Source organism: Dromaius novaehollandiae, chromosome 6 (assembly GCF_036370855.1).
Source record: "Dromaius novaehollandiae isolate bDroNov1 chromosome 6, bDroNov1.hap1, whole genome shotgun sequence".
In the NCBI taxonomy this organism is placed as follows: Eukaryota; Metazoa; Chordata; class Aves; order Casuariiformes; family Dromaiidae; genus Dromaius; species Dromaius novaehollandiae.
This window is the reverse complement of record NC_088103.1, coordinates 6,678,765-6,700,494: the sequence shown is the minus strand read 5'-3', so window position 1 is coordinate 6,700,494 and position 21,730 is coordinate 6,678,765. Positions and strand designations below refer to the sequence as shown.

The 21,730-nt window shown below is 46.3% G+C and overlaps 1 protein-coding gene and 1 long non-coding RNA gene across 6 annotated transcripts in view; one reads left to right on the top strand and one right to left on the bottom strand.

Annotated features, from left to right (window-relative positions):
* The first annotated feature begins 1,181 nt into the window (after positions 1–1,181).
* The window catches only part of A1CF (APOBEC1 complementation factor), a 33,408-nt gene continuing 12,859 nt past the window's right edge, over positions 1,182–21,730 (top strand). For 4 of the 5 annotated variants that reach the window (XM_026097429.2, XM_026097427.2, XM_026097426.2 and 1 more), the window contains exons 1-6: positions 1,182–1,317; positions 9,096–9,239; positions 12,994–13,128; positions 13,684–13,814; positions 15,260–15,498; positions 18,425–18,589. In XM_026097429.2, the coding sequence (XP_025953214.2) occupies positions 9,141–9,239; positions 12,994–13,128; positions 13,684–13,814; positions 15,260–15,498; positions 18,425–18,589 (769 nt within the window). In that variant the 5' untranslated portion in view covers positions 1,182–1,317; positions 9,096–9,140. The remainder of the gene's footprint in view (positions 1,318–9,095; positions 9,240–12,993; positions 13,129–13,683; positions 13,815–15,259; positions 15,499–18,424; positions 18,590–21,730) is intronic. The other variant, XM_064513564.1, reaches the window with a different exon arrangement.
* LOC135328678 (uncharacterized) lies at positions 12,186–21,683 on the bottom strand. The gene is made up of 4 exons (XR_010389635.1): positions 21,083–21,683; positions 18,889–18,954; positions 16,102–16,286; positions 12,186–12,407 (listed from the first exon to the last, which is right to left on the bottom strand). It is a non-coding gene; the product is annotated as an uncharacterized LOC135328678 (long non-coding RNA).

Genomic DNA, 21,730 nt, shown 5'->3' with positions numbered 1-21,730 from the left:
GCAGTTGCATCGATAGACGTGAGCAGCGTATGGTACCTTGAGGACCACAATAGCTGGATGAGCAGAAGTTGCCTCACCTGGAAGCAACCCATAGCAGGAGACTCATGGCTGTCACATTTATTTGAAGACTCTTCCAGGTACAACAAACTCCCCCAGACTGGCTTTCCACGCTACATGAGTATTTGGTATCTGCTCGGCTGATCTGGAGCACTGTCTGTTCCGGCTCCCTGACGCAGCGGAGAGCAAAATTGAATCTGCACCGAAAGGAAAGGCTGTCGTCTGGCTCCGTGACTGCCAGGACCGGGGAAACCAGATGGTGCTCTTATGCGTTACGGAGTCTCAGCTCATCTCTCTTCTGATGGGTTTGCTCGCAGCGAAGCAGTAGCGAGCAGCAAGGGACCTTAATTTCTTCTTCGTTCAGGAGGTTGTGATATTTGAAGAGTGCAACCAACATATTCCCTGCAGGAGAGCCTCCGCTCTCCTCCTTGGTCGCTTGATGGTGCTCACTGGAGATGATCTCCTGGAATAAGACTGTGGGGAAAGGAGAGGGAGGGGTTTGCTCAGGGAAACGAAACCTTCCCATTGCAGAGCTGTGAAGGAGCTGTGCTCCATAATCAAGTCTCCCTTTCACGAAGGCACTTGCCCAAAACTGGCATTAGCTGCTGAAGGACCGGAGCAGCATAGCTGCGTCCAGTAGAACGAACTGCAGTTTCCATAATGACATCTTGACTAAATTGTCTCTCAAACCATCCCAGCATTTAGAGTTTGCAGGTTACGGACACTGAAGCCACTGGCGAGAGAGATGTATCATTAGGAGACAGGGCAGAAAGAAACACTTTTGGCCTTCCTCAGGAAAACTAAAAATTAACACTGAAGCCGGGCCCAACACCAGGCCGTATTCCTCGCCCCAAGACCTCTGCTGGGAGTCTATTAACAGAGCAAAGCCAGCGAGAATTACCCAGAAAAGTGTTTTACGCTGAAGCAAATCGCCGGTTTCAAAATGGTAAAATGCTAAAGCAAAATGGTTGTCTTTAAGCAGCAACCTGACTTCGGTCCTTTGTATTTATTTACCAAAAAAATCAGCTTGTGTAGGTGGTGTCTGAGCTGCGGTGACCCAGCTATCTGGTCAAAGGCCTGCAGGGAGCCGGGAGATAGAGCGAGTTAACGTTTAACCCGGAGGGACTGTAAACCAACCTGGGGCTGCTGAACCTTTGGAGTTTGATATGATGATTAGGGAATAACCGGAGTGACACGTCGCAGATTCTCCATAATCAAGGAGAAGTTTCCCCGGGCGGTGATCTCCCCCAAATCGCTCAGGTAGGGTGCTGCCGCTCGGCTTTTTCCGCGGGGCCGCTTCTGAGCCCGATGTGGGTGCCGGGAGGGGGAAGGAGCCGCTGGAATCGCCCTCCTTTCCCACCTTTACAGCGTGCGGCGGGTGCTGCCGGACATCGGAGGGGCCGGCGCTTCTCCGCCAGCATCCCGGGGGCTCGCGCCGGGCAGGGAGATGCTGCCGGCGGGCACCCGCCGCCCCGGCCCCGCGCGCTTTGCGACGCTCGCCTTTATTTTTCGATAAGCGAGAGGCACGGCTGGGGAGCCCGATGGGCTGATAAGAGTTTCGTGAAGGCCTCGGGGTGATCTCTGCCCGGGCAGTCGCGGCGAGACGCTTTCTTCGGCGCTTTGCTTTGCCGGGCAGCGCTGACCCTGCTAATCGCTTGCATTTGCTAAAAAACGAAGTCGGCCAAGGGAGGGGGAAGGGGGGGGGGCATTTACCTTGCAATAATTTGGTCTTGGTTTGTTAAAGCACAGCTTCGTATGGCTAATCATTAGAGATCTCTTCACCTAGGCCGGCCGTTTTCTTACCATTCCTTCGCTTTGCAAAAGGTCGGGCTGCATTTCAGAGGCGACTGCTGCTCCTAAAAATCGGAACTTTCCCTAACGCATGGCGCTTCTCTTCGGCTCTTTCGCCCCGGAGGAGCCCAAGGCTTAGGCGGCAGCGCGTGCGGGCGCGAGGCTGGCCTCAAAGCTGGCGATGCGTTTGGGAGGTTGCAAATAAAGAGGGGGCACGAAGGCTGGGTTCAGCCGCAGGCACGTCTCCTCCGGGGAAGGACCTTTCCGCCCTGTTCGTGCGTTTGGCAATGCAGCTGCGTGCGAGCAAAGTGCTGTTTAGAGGCCAGAAGCCGCTTCCAAAGAAACAGAAGCTGCAGGGAAAAAAAAAAAAAAAAAGCCACCCGTTTCATACCGAAATCGTTTTTGCAAGGGTCACGTGCTGCAAACACTGCGCACCTGCGGCGCGTTGGAGCAACGGAGGCAAGGAGGTAATCGCTCCGAGCGAATGTATCCCCCTTCCCCGCAAATATCTCCAAATTCCCACTTTCTCTGGGACCAGCAGAACGGGAAAAAGACGATTCGGTGGAAAAGCAGAGGAATTGGGCTTTCTCGTTGCGCTGCTAAATCGGACCCCGTCCCGCCGCGCTTCCCGCTCGAGCGGAGAGCAGCTTGCTGCGGACGGCCGCTGGCGCGTCTCACGGCGCTGGGGAAGGGGCTCGCGAACCTTGAGAAGTGGCTGTTTGGGGGAAAAATAGGAAGAGTGAACTGAATACTTCCCCAGGGAAGCTTGCTTGAAGCCCGTAGTGGGGGAAAAACCCCAGAGCCTGTGAAAGGGTAGCTGATAAGCTAAAGCAAAATGGTTTGTCAAGTTTGTCTATTTGATTTATTGAGAGTAAAGGGTGAATGTATTTATTCGCTCTTTTCAAAGGCTGTTATTCTGCACCCGGAGTGGTTGCACGGGGGACGGGGGGGAATTTTGCAAAATGGCCTTCGTTAGAGGTGTCCGAGTGACTCCGTGCATTCGGAGAAGAGAGCGTATTGATCCGCGCAGGATAAACACCGCTTGGTTATCTCGTTCGTGGAAACAGTAACCAGGTTTCCCCGCAGCGCGCTGCGAACGGGCAAGCTCAGAGCGCGAAAGCAGCCGGGGAGCGGCCGGGTTAGGCTGGAAAAACGCACCTTTTCTGCCGCTCTGCAAAATCACCAGCCGCTTTGCCGGCGGTCGTAGCACGAGGCGTATTGCCCTGCTTGCGGGTAGCCTGGCCTGGGAGATATCCCTTAGCCTGGGAAACCAGCTCCTCCTTTTGCAAGCACAAACCCCGGAGCAAAGCAAAAACCACCGCGTTTGTGGAATAAACACTCCCGGATTCATCTTGCCCTAGGCTAGACAGCGGAGAGCATCAAAGTCTGTGTGTGCTGGATACTGTTAGCAAGAAAAACCACACAGCGAAGCAGTCGCGGAGAAGTGCAACATCATCATAGTAATTTTGGTGTTTGTCAGTACGGGGTTCGTTGCACATAAAGCACGTTTACTCTTCTCAGCGTTTTACAGCTTGAATAGAAACCTAAAAGAAATGGTAGCATTCACTGAAGAGAGTAAAAAATCAAATTAAACAATGCTCTTATTTAAAATAAAAATAATACTCTCCTTTTGTAATAGCACAGTGTTCTTGGCTCTGTGTCCATGATAAATAAGTGGCATTGCTTCAAATTTCATCAAAAATGAACATCAAACAGGAAATGCACCCAGGCACTTAGCAGCTCTGAAGATCCTAATTTCAATATAAAGTTCTCCTGAATAAAACGTAACTATTTTTTTTTTATTATTTATATCGAGCTCATTATTAACAGCAAGCAACCTCAGGGCCAAGCGCCTGAAAATGACTGGGTTGCAGAACAATTGCTTCTACCGAGTTATTTTGGTTTTAAATAGTGCTAAAAATACTGCCTTAACTTGCCACAGTTGTTAACGCTTTCCAGCGGCGGGTAGGAAAGGGGAGTTTTCCCCCCTTCCCGTGTCAGTAGGTATCTGCTAATTGATTAATGACTCAGGGAACAAAGCAGCAGAGAAAGTAGTCGTGTTTCCCCAGGTCCCGTGGCAGCAGCTCTCCTCTGCTACCCTTGCAAAAAAAAAAAAAAAAGAAAGATTAGCTCGGCACACAGGCACCGGTGCAAGGACTGAGGCTGATGAGCGGAGGAAGAGGAACGGGATGAAGCCCCCAAGGCTGGGAAACGAAAGCTCCCACCACGGCTTGGGGTCTGCACACTGGAAGTGCCCTGATGCAACTGCTTGACACGTGGATTTGGGGCAGCGGAGGTGGGGAATTAATAGCGCCCTACAGAAGACGTTCAGACCTCATCTGGTCAAGGAAGGCAGGTTACAGCTGGACCAGGCGGAGAGGAGAGCCAGCAGCGTTCAGGGCGGCGAGGCTGTCACAAAAACCCCGGGCGCTGGGGGAATTTCTGTTACTCATTCACCGGGCTGCCAAGGCCGGCTGAAATTCGGAGGCGGCGGCGGCGGCGGGGGGGAAAGCGGTGCAAGACGCTGCTTGTCTGCCCAGCCCCTTCCGTCGCAGAAACATAACCATTTATTCAGCTCCCAAGGGAGGCGTTTTCCGATAAAGCGGCGAAACCGTGTCGCCACTCGATTTGCAGCACGGGCACCACATTAATCCCGCTGAGGCAGCCTCAGCGCTTGGCAGGTGGGACTGCCGCCCGTCGGAGCGCTTTCTCAAAACCCGGCGTTAGCAGCAAATTGAGAAGTAGGTGTCGTTCGGGGGGTGAGCGGGCCATGACCCCAGCGTGCAAGGTGGTTTTCAGGTGGCGTGACGGAAGCGCTAGGCGCAGGTTACAGAATCACAGAACGGTTGAGGTCGGAAGGGACCTCTGGAGATCACAGTCCAACCCCCTGCTCAAGCAAGGCCACCTAGAGCACATTGCCCAGGACCACGTCCAGATGGCTTTTGAATATCTCCAAGGATGGGGGATAAGGCCGGGCCGTCATTAATACACCCCCTGAGAGCACCACAACCAATTTCTCTAGCGCTTTTAAAAAAAATCCATGGAAATCTTCAACATCGGATTCCACAGTCACTGTGATTAATACAGCCTTGAACGTTCTTGCTCTGTTATTTCTAGCAGATTACTTGAACATATCTTCTCCACCGGCGTACGCAGATGTCTAGACATTTTGGTCCAAAACAGCCGAAAATTTGCAGGATATCTTACAAGAAGAGAGACCTGCAGAGCTTGTCTGGTCTTATCTAATAAGGCAGAAGCTGAAGAGGGATATTGTTTCTCCTGTAAATGCATCTGTTTGGGAAAAGCATGGTCCAGAGCTATCCCTGACCCCCACAATTTGTGCTCGCTGTTCAACGTGGAGCAATCTCCTCAACTGAAATGTTGGCTGGAAATAACACAGCTTTCTGGATGCCTGCGTTCAAGAAGTACATGATATGCGTCCCAGGAGGAGGAGGCACGCAGCATTTACGGTTCTGCATGCAAATATATTCAAAGGAGCTGGCTAAGCTGGCTGGCTCATCAGAAAGCATGGCATGAAACAGTCGTCGTGACGGGGGAAAAAAGGCCTTTTACACTAGTTTTCTATCTAGGTCACTGCTCAGGACAGGCAGCAACCTGAAAACTTCAGCTGCTATGGAAACCCGTCTGGGCGCAAGGATGCAACACCCGCGGCGGGTAGACCTGCTGGCTGGCAATATGTCTACGTCTGTGCTCCGATTACGGAGGCAAAATCGACACCTGGGGTAACCTCGGTGTTGGGAAGAGGGCGGCTGCAGCAGCACGGCGGGCTGACTGCCCTTGTCCTTGCTCCTGTGCCTGCAGCATCGATGTATCTGCCACAGCGTGGAGGAGACAATCTTGTGCATGACCCCCCCGGCACCAGGGGTGGGACATAACCTCCTGCCACTGGAACAGCTTAAAGCTTTGAGTGACCTCCTGGGGCTGTTATGGGCTAATTTGCCCGGCTCTAATGAAATCTAAGTCCGTGAATATTATGGGTATCTGGGAGCACAGCCATCTCTTGCTGAGCCTTTCCCCTTGCATCCCCGAGAACGACAGCGTTGCTACGGGACGGGAGAGCCAGGGCTACCAGCGTGACTCACTTTTCTAGGGCAGATCCTGCAAACAATTCCCTTCTCAGTACCTCGTATGAAGCAGCTACACCAGCACCTTCCTGGATGGGGCACGTATAGAATCGCTCTGTGTGGAGCAGGGGAGGCCCAGTCCCACGCGGCCGCGCGCTTGCAGCCCAAGGGACTTGCTGTGCACGACGTGAGCATGAAGCACCCCACAGCGGACACGGCCTTCAGTCTGTTTCTGCCATTTGCTTACGTGTTTAAGTAGCCAAAACTATGTCTTTCAGAAGGTTTTCTTGCTTATAAAGCCATCAGAAGTGGCTAAAGGACCGAAGGATCCAAAGCCAATTTTGTTTTTAATTGTTGTCTTTGAGCAACCGCTGATCAGCTGATTCGGAGCAAATGCGTACAATACGCTCTTAAGGGTTTTTTTTTTTTTTTTTTTAATTAGCCTGGGAAAACGTCCAATTCATTTTTCCGTGTCAGCTTGCTAATCCTGTCCCGTGTTGTGCTGAACCCAAGCTCTGGGTGAGTTGCTGGGGGAGCGACGCAAGGCTGCGGGACTGCGGCTTGCGATGGCGAAACCCCTCCTGGCCCTCCTCACGCCACGAGGGTTGACGGGGCTTTGCCGCTGACCTCGGTGCGGCAGAAGAAAAACACGAAGTTGGGTCATGCGCTGGACGTACGCCAGCCAGGGAGCAACCTCCAAGTCTCCATGACAAAGCACATTATATATTTCCTCATGGATTCACTCCACGTTTTCCCAGATGTTAAATAAACCCCCGAAGCCAGCTGAATCCTAATTCAAAGGACATGAAAACAGGAAAAAAAAAATCGAACTTGCCTAAATATATATCTGATTCTATGAAAAATAAACCAAAAATACAATCAGGCTCCAGCCACTGCAGAAAACACTCATTTTGCAATTAGAGGTGGGAGAGACCTATTGCATTGCTCAATCCATCTCCCAGCCCCTGCACACTGGTAGCGATTAAAACACTGGAGATCCTGTGAACACAATGAAAAAAAGAATCAGAAGAGTCTCAGAAACCTGAGCAATAAATAACTATTATATGGCATTCCAGGGATGTCTCTATTTCCAAGTATTTCTGTTGCAGCCTCTGCAGCACAGTGTGGCAGGGTCGGAGTTACACCCCAGCACTACAAGGACCTAAGCACATGTCTGACTTTCAGCACTGCAAATAATCCTTCTACTTAAATTTAGGCACCTACTTAAGTTTTAACGGGATGTACAGATGCAGGAGCGCAGAGCGAGAGATGTCCAAATGCAAAGCGGCCAATCTCAAACCTTAACTATTCCTCAACAAACCCCAAAAGCAGCCTGTGATAATAAAAGATTTTGGTGTTAAACAGGCAGTTCTTAGAAAACGTTGTTTCTGTGATTTCTGTAGTGCGAGCACATGTTTGGAAGCGCTGCCGTAGTCAGATACATTGCACTTCTTCAGCTGCATTTCTTTATGTGAAAAGCTCATGTTATATACACCAAAAAACCCTCTGTACTGGGGGATTCAGGGGAGCCCTCTCCTCCAAATTTGGTATCAGCTCACAGCACAACTGCAGCAATCCACCCCCCCTTCCCTTCTCCCTCTTCTGTTCCTCCGGATTTTCCCTTCCTCCCACCCTTCCCCTTCCCGGGAAAGACCATTCCCGCACACCCGCTGTGTGTCCCTGTTACACCCACCCCGGCCTGTTTTGGCCCTATTTGCTCTCTAAGTCATCCCGGCAGTTATGGATGCTTTTCTCTGCCTCAGAGGGTTCAGCTCAGGCTCAGACTGAAGGCAAAAATAACAATTTTGGATGGCACCGTTGAGCCGTTTCCTGCTACGAAGCCTAGGAGATGATTTGCAGCCTCCAGCTTGAGATGGTCAAGCCAAGCCAAGTGGCTTTTCTGCCCAAATGAGGCTCTTGCAAGGATGTGTTGCATTTTAATACAGTGACGTGGCACATGGGGCAGCAGCGGCTTTCAGCAGGGAGTGGGTCTTGCACAGGGGAGGAAGGTAGGAAGAGTGGGAAGGCCATAGACATCGTGCACGTCAAAAGGGGAAAAGAAGCAAGCAGGGCTTGATCGCCGTGTGAAGTTGTGCCTTCAGAGCACGTTGAACAAGGACTACCGCATAGCTGGATTGATTATTGCATGATACTGTGGAGTTTCTAAGCGTGCAGCGTTGTTTTAACTTATAATTGGTGCGCTTAGCTAGATCTGCCGCTGAGAAACCTTCTCTTCTCCCTTCCGCCTCTTTCAGACTTCTTTTGACTTTGGCTAGGATGGACGCATATCAGTGCTAAGGTTTTCAAACTTGTTTCTTGGTCCTGCCTGCCCACAGCACGTGCCCCAACTACAAGCACCTGAGCAAGCAATTCGGTGGATGAACTGGGCAGGAGCTCTCAGAGCACACAATAGTTTTGCTCTTGCTGGTATTCAGCATCAGCCAGTAGTGGTTTCACAAGTCCTAAAGCTCAGCTTTGTACCTGCAGACCTACTTCTGTATGTACTCGTGCAAATGCTACTTGCGTGCACCAAGACAAAGCTCAGCGTGCAGCAAAATCTGTGTGCATGGCCCAGTTCCGATTCAGATTTTGCCTTTACAGTTTTTTCAGCCCAAAAACTAAACTTAAAAAAGTTCTCTAATTAGACATGACCCAAAACTACAGTTCTGAACCAAATGGTCTGAACCCAAGACTGTCCCAGCCCTGACTGTAGATACAGATCTGAAGTTCTCCATGTTCCTGGTTTCTGGAAACAGACCACATCTTTTCTAAAGTACCTTCCTTGGCTCATGCCAGATTCCCCACCCAGCATCAGCTGGACACCATGGCATGAAGGACTCCATCCGCATGTAGTTGGTGCGGGATTAGGTATCTTAGATGTGTCTCCTTTTAGACACGAGCACGAACGTGTTACAGTATCCCTCTGCGTCGTACTAGAGTGCTGTCCAAAAATGAATTGTGGGCTTAAATGCTATTTATTTTCATGCAACATGTAAGAGGGGGATAATTTTGCTTTCTCCACAGAGTCTGTGGGGTTTTTTAGTTTTTTTTAATCTCAAAATTATTGATTTAGGAGAATGAGCCCGTTAACTTTCTCAGGAGGGTGGACTTTCTCCTCCTAGCTGTATTAATTTATTTAATTTATCTTAAATTTGATTGCAGTGAGCACCCCTAATTAACCTGATTTTTTGCTGATAATCACTCACAATGGAATCAAATCACAAATCCGGGGATGGATTGACCGGCACACAGAAAGAAGCTGCCCTCCGTGCATTAATTCAGCGAACAGGATATAATTTGATCCAGGTAGGAACTCATGGTCACGTCCTTTATTGCACAGTGTCTGGTTTCATCTCTAATCGATAAATTGCATCAGGGGCTTGAGCAGCAAATCTCTAAGTGTGAAGCTTTGCTTCTCACTGATTCTCCTCTCCCTTTTTCTCTAATAGATGTACGACGTTAAAATGTGTAATAGATGCTGTCTTTTATAAAGCAGATAGTATTCCTCCAGGAATTCTTCGCCCAATGTGATTACGATAAACAGGAAACAAAAACTGAGCACGGCTTAGTCTTGGGAAGGGTGGGCATTGCTGTGTATAAGTCTTGACTGCATTGGAGAGAAAGCCCATTAAACGCCTCAGAGTTTCTGACGAGCTTAGGCCCAGCCTTGGCCGTAAAAAGCCTGATGCGTGACTGCCAGGTCTGCATTTCATACTGCACTCACATACACAAATACACATGAGAAAGTACCTTACCTGCCCGATAGCCAAGGGTTTGCTCCCGGGCTGGGTCTGCAAGGTCTCTTGAGCAGAAAGCCTCCTCTGGTCCGGGCAGATGGAGAACAGGAAGATCCCTCCAAAGCCATCTCAGCAAGTCTTTCTTAGTTAAGCACACCCCCAAAAAATTAATTTTTCAAAAGCATTAGGCAATAGTATGACCGGCCTTGCATTCTCTAAGAAGCAGTGATTGAAAACAGTCAGTTTTAGGAAGGTCGTTGTCTTGAACTTTGCCGTTCTTGACTTGGCACTAGAGGGCACAACAGCCCAAAGCAAAAATTGACATTTTGGGGAAAAGTATTTTCACATAGCCCTTAAACCTGTGCGCACCCTCAGACTAGGCCAGCAGCTGGGTTTGTTGCACTTGAGGCCCTTTATGCCATTCTGTACACAGGAGGTGACATTGCTTCTCTGTGTCTTATATTTGCTGGGGCGTTCTTCATCTTCTGTTTTTCAGAGTCACCTACATCTGGCAATGGCTCATTTCTGAGTCACAGATTTCCCCCCCACACAAACACACCATGATCATCTTCTTTCTCCCCACCTTTGCCCTTTCTTTCGAGTTTACCATTTTCTCTTTTGTCCTCCTCATTTCCCTTTTCCATCTCTCCGTGCCTTTTTTCCAGCCTACTTATCGTTGAGCCAAACACCTCCTTGCTTAACATGTACCAGGGTTGCTCATCTTGGCAAAGAGGACAACACAGATCCTCCTTCCCTCCAGCCAGATTGTGAAGACGAGCCCATTTAGATGCTGCCTTCAGGCCACATACGAAGCCACTGCAGATAGAAAGACGATTTTATTTTTTGCTGAGTCTCCTCACACACAAGCTCCCACATATATTGACAGAATGAAAAAATTAACTGATTGATTTTTCTCTCACTTGGTTTACAAGTGGGATGGTAAATCTCCCCTAGCCCTTTTCAGCCCATTAAACGTGAAATCAGCATTTCTTTCAATGACCAGCTCCTTCCTCCGGCTGATGTGCCAATGAAGATTACGGTTGACTGCAACACATGACACAACCGTGACATTTTGTCTTCACCTAACAAATAGATCGAAAGACATTTCGCAATTCTTGGGGCAGCCAGAAAACCTCACACCACCCATGTGCTCAGTGCAGCCAACCTAGGGGCAGAAAAACAGCCTGAAACTTCACGATCTTCCAGTCTGCTTTCCTGTGAGGGTTCCTTCATAAATTCAAATATTCCTATGACTCCAACATTATGCTGAAAGCATTTATAACGTGAAGAATGGGCATGGATAACTCAAGGCCAGGTATAGGCTTAAGAAAATTGAATGTGCTCTTGCTCTAGTCCTAATTTCCTGCAAGGATCTGCCTTTGCTATAGGCTTAATTCGTTCAGGCAGTCATCTTAAGTCAGCCATTCATCAAGTCAGTTGTTCGCTTGCCTGGAATATTCCCAGAGTGGGAAATGATAACAGAAAGAGGGAGACAAAAACAGACAAATGAGCAAACTCCCAGCTCCTCTGGTCACAGGGCATTGCAGCAGGACAAGGAGGGCTAGAGAGAGAGAGAAAGAGAAAGAGAGAGAGAGGGGAAAAAGAAAGATTAATAGGAAGAAGAGAGAGAAAGAGGGAGAAGAGAGAGAAAAAGAGGAAAAAAAGAGAAAGAGAGAAAAAGAAAAAACGTAGAGAGGAAGATGAGGGAAAATGTGAGAAAGAAGAAAACCAGAAAGGCAGAAAAGTTGATAAAAAACAGGAGGGGAGAAGAGAGAGAGAAACCCATCTAGCAAAAATGTAGGCAAAGGTGGAAATATCGGCTGTTTCTCACATCTTTGGGTATTATTCAGGGCCAAGACTTGCTCCCTACCCTGCTGGGTAGGCAGGCATCATCCCAGGTGACTCCCCAGACAGTCCCTGGTGGGAGAGCTCTCCTGCCCCTCACCTGGCCTCCTCTTCCTATTGATGACCCTCCTATCTCCCCTCCAACGGACTGTTTCTTTCTCCTCTTCCTTACCTTGTCACCTCCCAGGCTCTCTCTCAAATCCCAGATGGGTAGAGAAAGGGCTTCACCACAGCCCTGGCTTTGGGACCTGCACTCCCTGGGGTGGCTTTTTGGGTGCGGAGTGCCTTCAAGACCTGATGCAAACCAGGACTCTGGCACGACCTTCTTGCTCCAGGTTTTGTGTCCTCCATCCCACTGAATGTCTTGTGCTCTCTCCTTCACATCTCCTCTGCTGAGCAAGGAAGCATGCATGCAGTGAGAAGAAACACAGAAAAAGCGTCACTACGCATCCAGAACTCATCGCTCTCCTACTGTCACTTCCAAGCTCTTGCCCAACTCCATCACGTCTTCCCCTGCGCTATCCCTCCATGACAGCCCCCAGGCCCAAGTCCTCACCAGGCCTTGTGCCAGGTGTGGATGGCTCTTTGCCAAGTCCAATTGCTGGTGGAAACACCGTTTTCCAAGTGTGGTGAGACGCCTGCTCTCCTTTCCAGCATCACTTACCACTGATGATGTCTCAGGCTCCCTGGCTGGCCTGCAAGGCAGCTCCTATCCATTCGCACCGTCCCTCCACTTTTCATTCTGTCCAAATCTCTCTCGTAATTTCTTCCCTTGTGACTTCCATCTCTGTTTTTCCCCTTTGTGTTAGCTGTGCCTGAGGTCCAGATGCCTTCTCCTTCTACATAGCCTTTCTGCCTTCAAACATGATTCTTCTGGTACCTTTTCTTTGGTCTATACAGAAGGAAGATCTCCATGAATTACTAAAATATGAGACATACCGTTGCTAATCAATGTTTACAATTGGATGAAGAATCAATTTGTACATTTTGCAAGTGCCATATTACACATTCCAGAACTAGTACACATTCCACAAGGGTTCACGTCCCATAGCCGAGAAAACCTCTATTTTCCAAGGAGGTATTTGACTGTCTCCATCTTGGACATCTGAAGTAGAAATCGGGTTGCTGAAACAACATCCTGTTCAACGCACTGATGCATGTTCCTTAGTGAAACTCATCTAGGTACAGATCAAACCCTTTTCCAGTATATCACCAGTCCTACTGAAAGGGATATTGAGGTCTTTCAGTATAGATACATCAGTGAGGCAGCCAGTTCACACTGTATCATCTATTTTAAGTCTGTAAAGAGTTATTCGTTATGGGAAAGGAGAGTGCTTGCCTGGTAATGCACTGGTAATGGTGTATGTCTATTATGTCACATCAAGTTGGACAAAAGTCTGGGTTCCTTGTCGAGAGGATTACATCCACATTTAAAATCTGCATATTTTAAGCCATCCTTTTATTTTTCTCCACAACAGGAAAATGGGCAAAGAAAATATGGAGGCCCACCACCTGGCTGGGACGGCCCTCCGCCAGAGAGGGGCTGTGAGATCTTCATTGGGAAACTGCCCCGAGACCTCTTCGAAGATGAGCTTATACCATTGTGTGAAAAAGTAAGTCTTTATGGCCGATAGTCATTTTGCAGAGGATATTGATGATCAAAGCTACATTTCCAGGCTGAATTGGAGGTGATTTGGCCCAGACTGGGAAAACCATCTATTGAAACCCTAGTTCTTTCCTCAGTTAGCTGGTACAGCCCCCTCCACCCCCGTTCCCTTATCCACCCAGGAGCCCCCACCTCCCCAGCAAGAAATCATTCATCTTGGCTCCAAGCCCTGATGTGGTTTCAGGGCAATGAGATCAGAAATCCTGGAGCTGCTAAAGTCAGTGGCCAAACTCCTATTTACTAGTATGCGTAATATTTCTTTACTGACGTGCTAACTGCCCACCTTATCTCTTAAGCACATGCTGTTTCTACTTAGTGTGACTTCATTGATGGGCCAGAAATCAGTGTAACAGTGGAACAGGCTCTGGATAATTTTCTTATATGTGGAAGCATTCAAAGAGCTCTGACGTTATATAGTCAAGGAAGTACCCAGTCTTGTTTAAATATCTCCCACGTTGCTGACAAACCTTTCCTTTAGAATGCCTTTTCTTTTCATTTCCAGATTGGCAAAATTTATGAAATGAGAATGATGATGGATTTTAATGGAAACAATAGGGGCTATGCCTTTGTAACCTTCTCTACTAAACAGGAGGCGAAGAATGCAATAAAGCAACTCAATAATTACGAGATTAGGTAAGCATGACAAACACCTTCACGTCAACTTTAAATTATATGATGTATTAATCCGTTTTGTTATACATGCCATATTTTTCCCCCGTTACCTAGAGGAAGGTTATTTAGATACCCAAAATTGAAAAGGAAATCACTTTTCCCTCTATGCAATCACTCCTTTATTCCCTGCTACAAAGGCAAGTATGTATTATGGCTAGTTGCTCTGGAAATGCAGTCAACAGAAACCACTATTTCACCAGAATCAGTATCTTTTACAGGAAATTTCTTCCTTACAAAAAAAATCTATCAGAACATTGGGAAAAAAATATTTTGCTGTGGATCAAATTAACTGACAGCTAACCGTCATGGTTCATTTCATGTTCCACTCTGGGCTGTTTTCTGTTGATGTATTCCTACCCATGTGAGTAGTCTCACGTTATACTGCAGATATGTTCTGAAAGACAGTGTGATTGCAAAAAACAGTGAAATAGGATAAAAACCAATGGCAAATCAGTGACATTCCCCAGTGAGTAGGAATAGAAAAAACACTCATGTTTGTCACTAAGAACTGGGAACAAAACAACCAGTAATCAGCAACACATGGGTCTATTGATATGTTTTGTTTTGATTTCAACCACATTTTTTCCCCCCCATTAGAAGTGGGATGAGTATATTTCTTCCCTTAAAAGTATTTGCTGATGAACCATTCTGGCGTTTTTAAGATTTTAATTTTTCACAAAAAGGATAGGTTGTGAATTAGGGAAGCTCTACTAGCAACTACGAGGATGAGCAGGTCACAAGACACAGGAGGATGGCTGGGAAACATGATTTGCATCAGAGGCTGGAGGGTGTTAAAGATCAGATTTTAACCATCTTCACCTCCCTTGCTTACTTGTCTTGTTCCAAAGACCCTTCTGAAGAAGTTTTTAACTTCTCAAGATCCCTCAAGAGGTACTCAAGCTGCAAGGAGGTGAGGAAGTGTGTGTGGAAGGAAATTTTTACTTTGGGGTCTGCAGAACAGTTGGCTTTTGTAAGCTCTCACATGTATGATAAGAAGAAATGGAGGGATTTTTTTTCCCCCCAAACCTCGGTCATGAGTAGACACGGCAAATCCTGGCACACACTGATGGCAACATATGGGTCGCTGCTGTGCTCATGGTGGTAGGTACAGCTGGGTGGTAGCAGCTGTTTTTGGAACCAGCAGAAGAGAGAATCCCAGGAAGCTAAAGTAAAATTTGGCTTTGGTTTCTCCCAAATCTCCAGTCCCTCATTTCAACTGTGCTCTCTTACCTTGATGTCAAATTTGGTCAGGTGTCAGCCTTCATGTTGGATTGAGCCCCTTACGTTGAGCAAAATGACCTGAATGTCCCAAGCAACGTACACCACTGGAGTGGGAGGGCTTGTGTTTGAACCTGTGTTTTGGGACAAGGCGGGGACAACCAACCAGAAATGTGGTTTATATGCAGGAACGGGCGTCTCCTTGGGGTCTGTGCCAGCGTGGACAACTGCCGTCTGTTCGTGGGGGGGATCCCCAAGACAAAGAAGAGGGAGGAAATCTTAGCAGAGATGAAGAAAGTCACGGACGGAGTTGTGGACGTCATTGTGTACCCTAGTGCGGCTGACAAGACGAAAAACCGGGGTTTTGCTTTCGTGGAATATGAGAGTCATCGGGCAGCAGCAATGGCAAGGAGAAAATTGTTACCAGGTTAGTACAGCGACCTGGGGTGGTAGGGACGGCTTCATCTTGTCAGTCGTATCCTTACCGCTTGTGGTGCGACAGAAGTCTCAAGAGGAACCACGTACCCAAGGAAGCAATTGCTGCTGGGTTTTCTCTCAGTTGCTAACAGTTTGCTTGGAGTGGCCTCAGTGCTCCGGACTGCCTCATGGAGATGCCACGGCTCTGGGGTAGGAGGTGGGCAATTCTCTGCAGATCCCGATTTATCACCGTGCTCATTATCCACACACTTCATTAAGGAGCAAGAACTTATGAAAAATATAGCTAGATGGATCTAGCTGTATGTGTCTGTACAGCTCTATTCTAGGACTTATATTATTCTATGGTTATTCTGGGTTATAAATAAAATATAGCCTTATATATAGCCTATTGGAGAGCATCACTCAGGAAAGCATTTAAGAACACATTCAGCCTTGTGAATGTGCTGAGGACTTTCCTGAAAAGTGATATTTTCCGTGTAGGAGGAAGACTTCTAAAGAATGAGTCTATGTCATTTTGCACTGGTGGACGGTGCTAAAGGGCCGCTACAAAGCAGGAGAAGTTTAATAGGTATTAGATGAAAGAGTCACTTACCATTAAGTGTGCATTTGGAGCAATTTCACCATTTTTCTCGTGCTTTCTTATGCTCAACATTACCCTCATCACTTTGTTGAACTCAGCTCACTTGCCGATGCAAGAATTCAGTCGACCTTCTGTTTTGAGATTTGTTCGTTATGCATCGTCCCACGTACCTTCTTTGGCACTTTCTATATCATAGTCTGTGAAGAATCATGAGTCATTTAAACACCTTTTACTTATTGCCAGAAACAAGGATGATTTTGAGCACTGATATGCGTCTGAGTATGCTTAGCCGTTGCGGGATATTTTACATTGACTGTTTTTCCTTTTATTCTGTATCTTCTACATTCTGAATCAGTTTAGCATCTCCCTAATTATGGGAGCACATTCATTTTAATCTGTGCTTCAGCATAACTTTTGCATGGCTTCCACAGCAAGAATGAAGGAACAGAGCAGGCACAGCTACAGCTGACAACGGTAGCCTTGAGGAAGCAGAGCCCTTAAAATCCTCAGCAAAGACAGTGAGACAGGTGGGAAAGAAAATGTAGTCCTGAGCAGACGTGTGCAATTTGCTAGGGACTTCCCATTTAGGGACAACTCGGTAAACAGTTTGGGGAATTTCAAAGGCCTGAACTGCAGGAGAGAGTCTTATGATGTTGCAATCATAAGGGAGGAACTTGAAAGAGGTTTCAAGCCAGGACTGAATGTGTCTCCAGATGAGGTACTGGATGAATCTGAAAATGAAGATCATTATCAGGATTCATCCTTGACTGTGAACCTAGCCACTCTTTGAGGGAGCTTTGTAGAAGAGGCAGAAATGCTCAAAAAGGAAGATGCTTTCAACAGCAACTTTGTCTGGCCTCCTCTTTAAATAAGAGAACGCCTTTGGGGTGGAGGATAACCGGATTTCAGCAAGACGGTGGTACAGGCAACACAATTAGTTGTTCCTTGCTACCCGTAAAACCAGGTCGTTATTTCCACTTCGGCTGGCATTAACTACCATCTTTCTATTCCTTTTCATTAGCAGCTCAAATGAGACTGGGCACTGCTGAAAGCTAAACATCAACCCAATCTAGCTCCACAAGTCACAGCTCATTCACAGGCTTTTCTAGCGGAAAGCAGCCCCTTTCCATTTTTTGTTTTTTAACTTTTCACTCCTGTTATTGAAAAAAAGTTTTGTGACTCTTCGAGGGAACCTTGCTGAAGAGGGAGATATATTGTATTCCATTATTTGGAGGAAACATCTAGCATTTACTACTCTGCTTAGACAGAAAGCTGCCCACACTGCACCTCCCACTATCTGCTGAGCTGATTAAAATAACCAGAGAAAAACCTGGCCACTGATAACACTGGGTGAATGCAAAGCAGGAGAGAGCACATGAAATTTAGGTCTCCAGGTATTAGTGGATGACCAGATTTCAGCTGCTCTTGAAGGGAAGGGGGAGGAAGATCTCCCTGCAAGATGTGCAGAAGGGATAGGGAGGAAAAACAGGAAGGCAATTATCATTGCCATCTGGAGAAGACAGGAGGTGAAAAAACTCACTAGACAGAGGTACCTCTGCTTCACCCTCCATCCTACTCTCATTGCTGCAATTTGAACAGCTTTGAGACAAGTTCTTGGCAGTCAGTTTGCATTACATATTGAAAAATCGCTGGAATAATTCCCTAATCAGTTACCTAATGGCTTAATTGACTAAAGGCAAATGATTATGGACCCCAGCATGAGAATCTGACCACAACATTGTTTTTAAATACCTTTTTATTTACTCTTTTTATTCCCTGCTCCTCGATGGCTTGATCCACTGTCAACAGAGCCCGTATGCTTCTCCTCCACACCTGCACCTGTGATATTGTCCTTTGTTTCCCTTATTTCTACTGCTTCCATTGCAACTTTATCCCATGGGACCATACAACTCCACACAGAAAAATCCTTACTTCACTTTGTCCAAGTGGGACTTCTGGATCCGTTTCCAATTATCGAGGAAATTAAACATTTGCAAGGAACAGGGATTTTTACAAGAGAACTATGTTCATTAAAGTATTTCCCTTAGTGAATCATACCATATTTTCTCTCTTTTCTTTCTGGACACTGCATTTCTGCAGGCATCTAAGGTACTGGCGGGAGCACACTGAAAGTGTGGCCAGCTGCTTTCAGAAATAAGTTACCTAAATGCCAGTGCTTTGAACTAGAAAGATTTATTTTGGTCCCTTTTGTAGAACCAATCTATTCTACTGCTCTAATACCACAGCCTGTTCATACTCTCTATAAAATAGTCTCTGAGCAAAAGTAAAAAGAACCAAAGTATGTTTGACACTGATGATGCCGATGCCTTTAAAGGGAGGATCCAGTTATGGGGACACCCAATCGCTGTTGACTGGGCAGAGCCAGAAGTCGAGGTGGATGAAGACACCATGTCCTCAGTAAAAATTCTCTACGTGAGGAACCTCATGCTATCGACTACCGAAGAGACCATTGAAAAGGAATTCAACAATATCAAGCAAGGTAGGAACCCATTGACACGGTAGCTCCTAAACAAGTATTCCTACTGCAGATGGAAATCTTTCTTCATTTGTAAAATGCCAAAGAGAAAAAATAACAGCTTTTCTGCCATAAAAAGTTCACGAGTAATGCCACAAAACTTGTCATTAAAGTGAATGCTCCCACCCTACACGCACATCACATCATCCCTCTATCCACTTAATTTCTAGTTAGCAACACTACTAATCTTTTTTAGATGGCTGCCAACTGGAAGAGGTCCAAAATATTGCATGGGGAGGCCTCTATCATAAAAATGATCTCACCTGTGAATTTGTACCTTCCTTAAAAAGAGAGCTTGTGAAACAGCAGCTGCTTTCAGCATTTTTCTCCTATGAAAAAGGATAATGTTAGAAATAGTGATTTCATACAGATGCTCCCCTTTTGCTGCTGAGAAGAATTTAATTTCCTTAGGCACACCTTAAAAAGCATATTCTAAGAAAAAAAAGCACCATAAAATGAGCAAGCAAAAGAAACCAAGATACCACCTTGGGGGTTTTGTTTGTTTATTTGTTGTTTGGCTGGGTTTTTTACATTTATCTTTTGTCTAATCTATCTATATGTTGACTTCTATCATTTTCATACCGTAAAAGCTCCACTGTCAACGTGTGAATAATCAGCGCTTATCATTTAATCCGGAACATGATGGTATTCCTTCATGGCATATATTACATGCGCTTAGGGTGAAATTTTCAAAAAGCAAGTAGGTTTGTTGGGAATAAAAATTCTGCTGGCTTTCAAATAAGATTTCACTTCTGAGTCTTTCAGGCTGTAGAAAATGCTACCAAAAACAACAAAGCAAAAATAACCCATTTCTGCAGCTCTCCAAGCCACACAATCCATTAGGCATTAGTAACTTATGCTTGGCAAAGTGAAATCATCTTTCATCTCATTTCTATTAACTTCCTTCTATTAATTTTTAAAAATACACTATAGAGCTTCATTTTTCCATCACTAACTTTTCATTTCTGCTCCATATATTTCTTCTTTTTGTGGTAGGCTGCGATGCACAGATCTGTTAGAAATTTCTTTATAAGTCTTTTTTATCCCTCTAACATTATCAGCTAGTACTTGTAGCAACCCTCAAGCTGTTAGCGATCCCATTTTACCCCTCAGTTAAATGTTTCATCTTGCTATATTAACTGCTTCCTCCTTTATTCATTCGGTTTCGCTGCTGAACACTGAACTTCTTGCACTCCTCAGAAACACATTTAAAAGCCATCTGAAATTTTTGTAACAGTCATCTGGTTTGCTCCTGAAAAAAAAGTTTCCTAGCACAACAGTGGAAGATTTCAAACTACATCATCTTCAGTTTTCCTTTCTGCCACTTTATCATTTTACTTCTGACACAGGTATTCAATTTTGTGCTGGAAATTGTCATCTCTCTTTTTTTCTTTTTCCTAGACAGCTTTATTGACTTTGGATTAAATCAGGAATGCCTTCTGTAGAGCTCTGACATGCTTTAAAGAATGGAATAGCTCTAAAAAATGTGCATACTACAAGCAAAAGCTGAGCTTTTGGGAGAATAAATGCAATTTCGGTTATAGTGAGATTACAATCAAATGTGTCAGCAAAAATCTGCAGTGATTCATGTCCTCCCTTGATTGTCTGCATTATTCTTTGTGCTGTATTTCAGCGACACTTGCCTCAAGTGTACATTTGATCCAGTGAATTTAGAAACTGTTTTGCCAATAACAAATCATCTAATAAAAAATTATCCAAGTAAGAGTTAAAATCTAGAGGCACCCGTTACAGAGCAACTGCCACAAAGGCTCTCACATCAGCAGAGTCTCCATAAACACACTAGTAGGACCGCTGTTTATGTATCCCAAGTCTAACGACAGTACAAAAAGCATCGTCCTTTAATTTAATTCGGCTGGTGCCAAATTTGATGCTTCTTATCCCCTCCTCAGATGACTTCTGTAGACTCACCTATCACTTCTGTCAGCGAAAAACACTGCCCTCATTCCCTAGGGACCTTGGTGTAATCCTCATCCCCGGCAGTTTCCGCGTGTTTAAATAGGCCCCAGTCACTGCTGCTGAAGCAGGATGATGCTGAAAGGGAGCATCAAAGACGGGCAAGTCTGTAAAAGGCGTCTCCTGTAATTTTAGCTAGTACATGCTGCGCTGCAATAGCGGGCAGGTTGTGCTCTCCAGACCTATCTAAGGAGGACAGTACTCCCCCAGTAATGCCACACGGCCAGTTTCTCCATGGAGATGACCTAAGCGTGTGTAGTACATTGCTTTGTTCTGATAGAGGCACAAACGAGAGCGAGCAAGACTGAGGCGCGAGCAAGCATCACTAACACAGAGCGCTCTCAGGAAGGCAGAAGGGGGATTTTCAAGACGCAGAGCTCATTAAAGCCTTGACTTGTAAACAAGGGATCGGTATGTAACTCCCACAACTTTGCGCTTAGAAAATCACCCTCTCATCCCACTAGGAAACAGAGTACCACTTACTGTTTCAGTGTCATTTTGAAGACGTGCAGGCTGTTTGGGTGATAGGCCGGGATAGACTTCATTTACTGCATTGACGCTCCCAACGACTCCCTTTTAACTCCAAAGAAATTTCTTTTTCTTCTGTAGTTACTTAAGTACTTTTTGCAGCATTGGGACAGGTTGCCTGTTCAGCTGTAAAGGGGGGAGAAGCCAACGGAAGAGTAATTCAGCATTCATTAGCCATATTTTTAAGGGATGTGTCTGAAGATGCTAGAAGTCTCAGTGGCGAGGCTGGTTAACAATGCACTTCCCAACCAAGAGGAGTGGGAAAGATGAAATACTAAAGAAGAAAATAAAGGTTGGGGTCTAAAACCTGTGACCATGGGGAATAGGAGCTTGTGTGGTCAATCTGGAGCCAAACTCACTTGTACTTGAGTATTGCAGTTCCAAGGAGCAGAAGAGGAGTTGACAAGGGGAATGAAAAGCTATAGAGGATAGGCGTCAAAGAGAACAATAAGATATTTATATTTGAGCTACTATAGGTAATTATAAAGTTGTAGACAGATTCAGGTTGGTCCCAGGGGTCTCTGGTCTGACCCCAGCTCACAGCAGGGCCAACGTCGCAGCTACAGCAGGTTGCTCAGGGCCGTGTCCAGGTGAGTCTGGGCA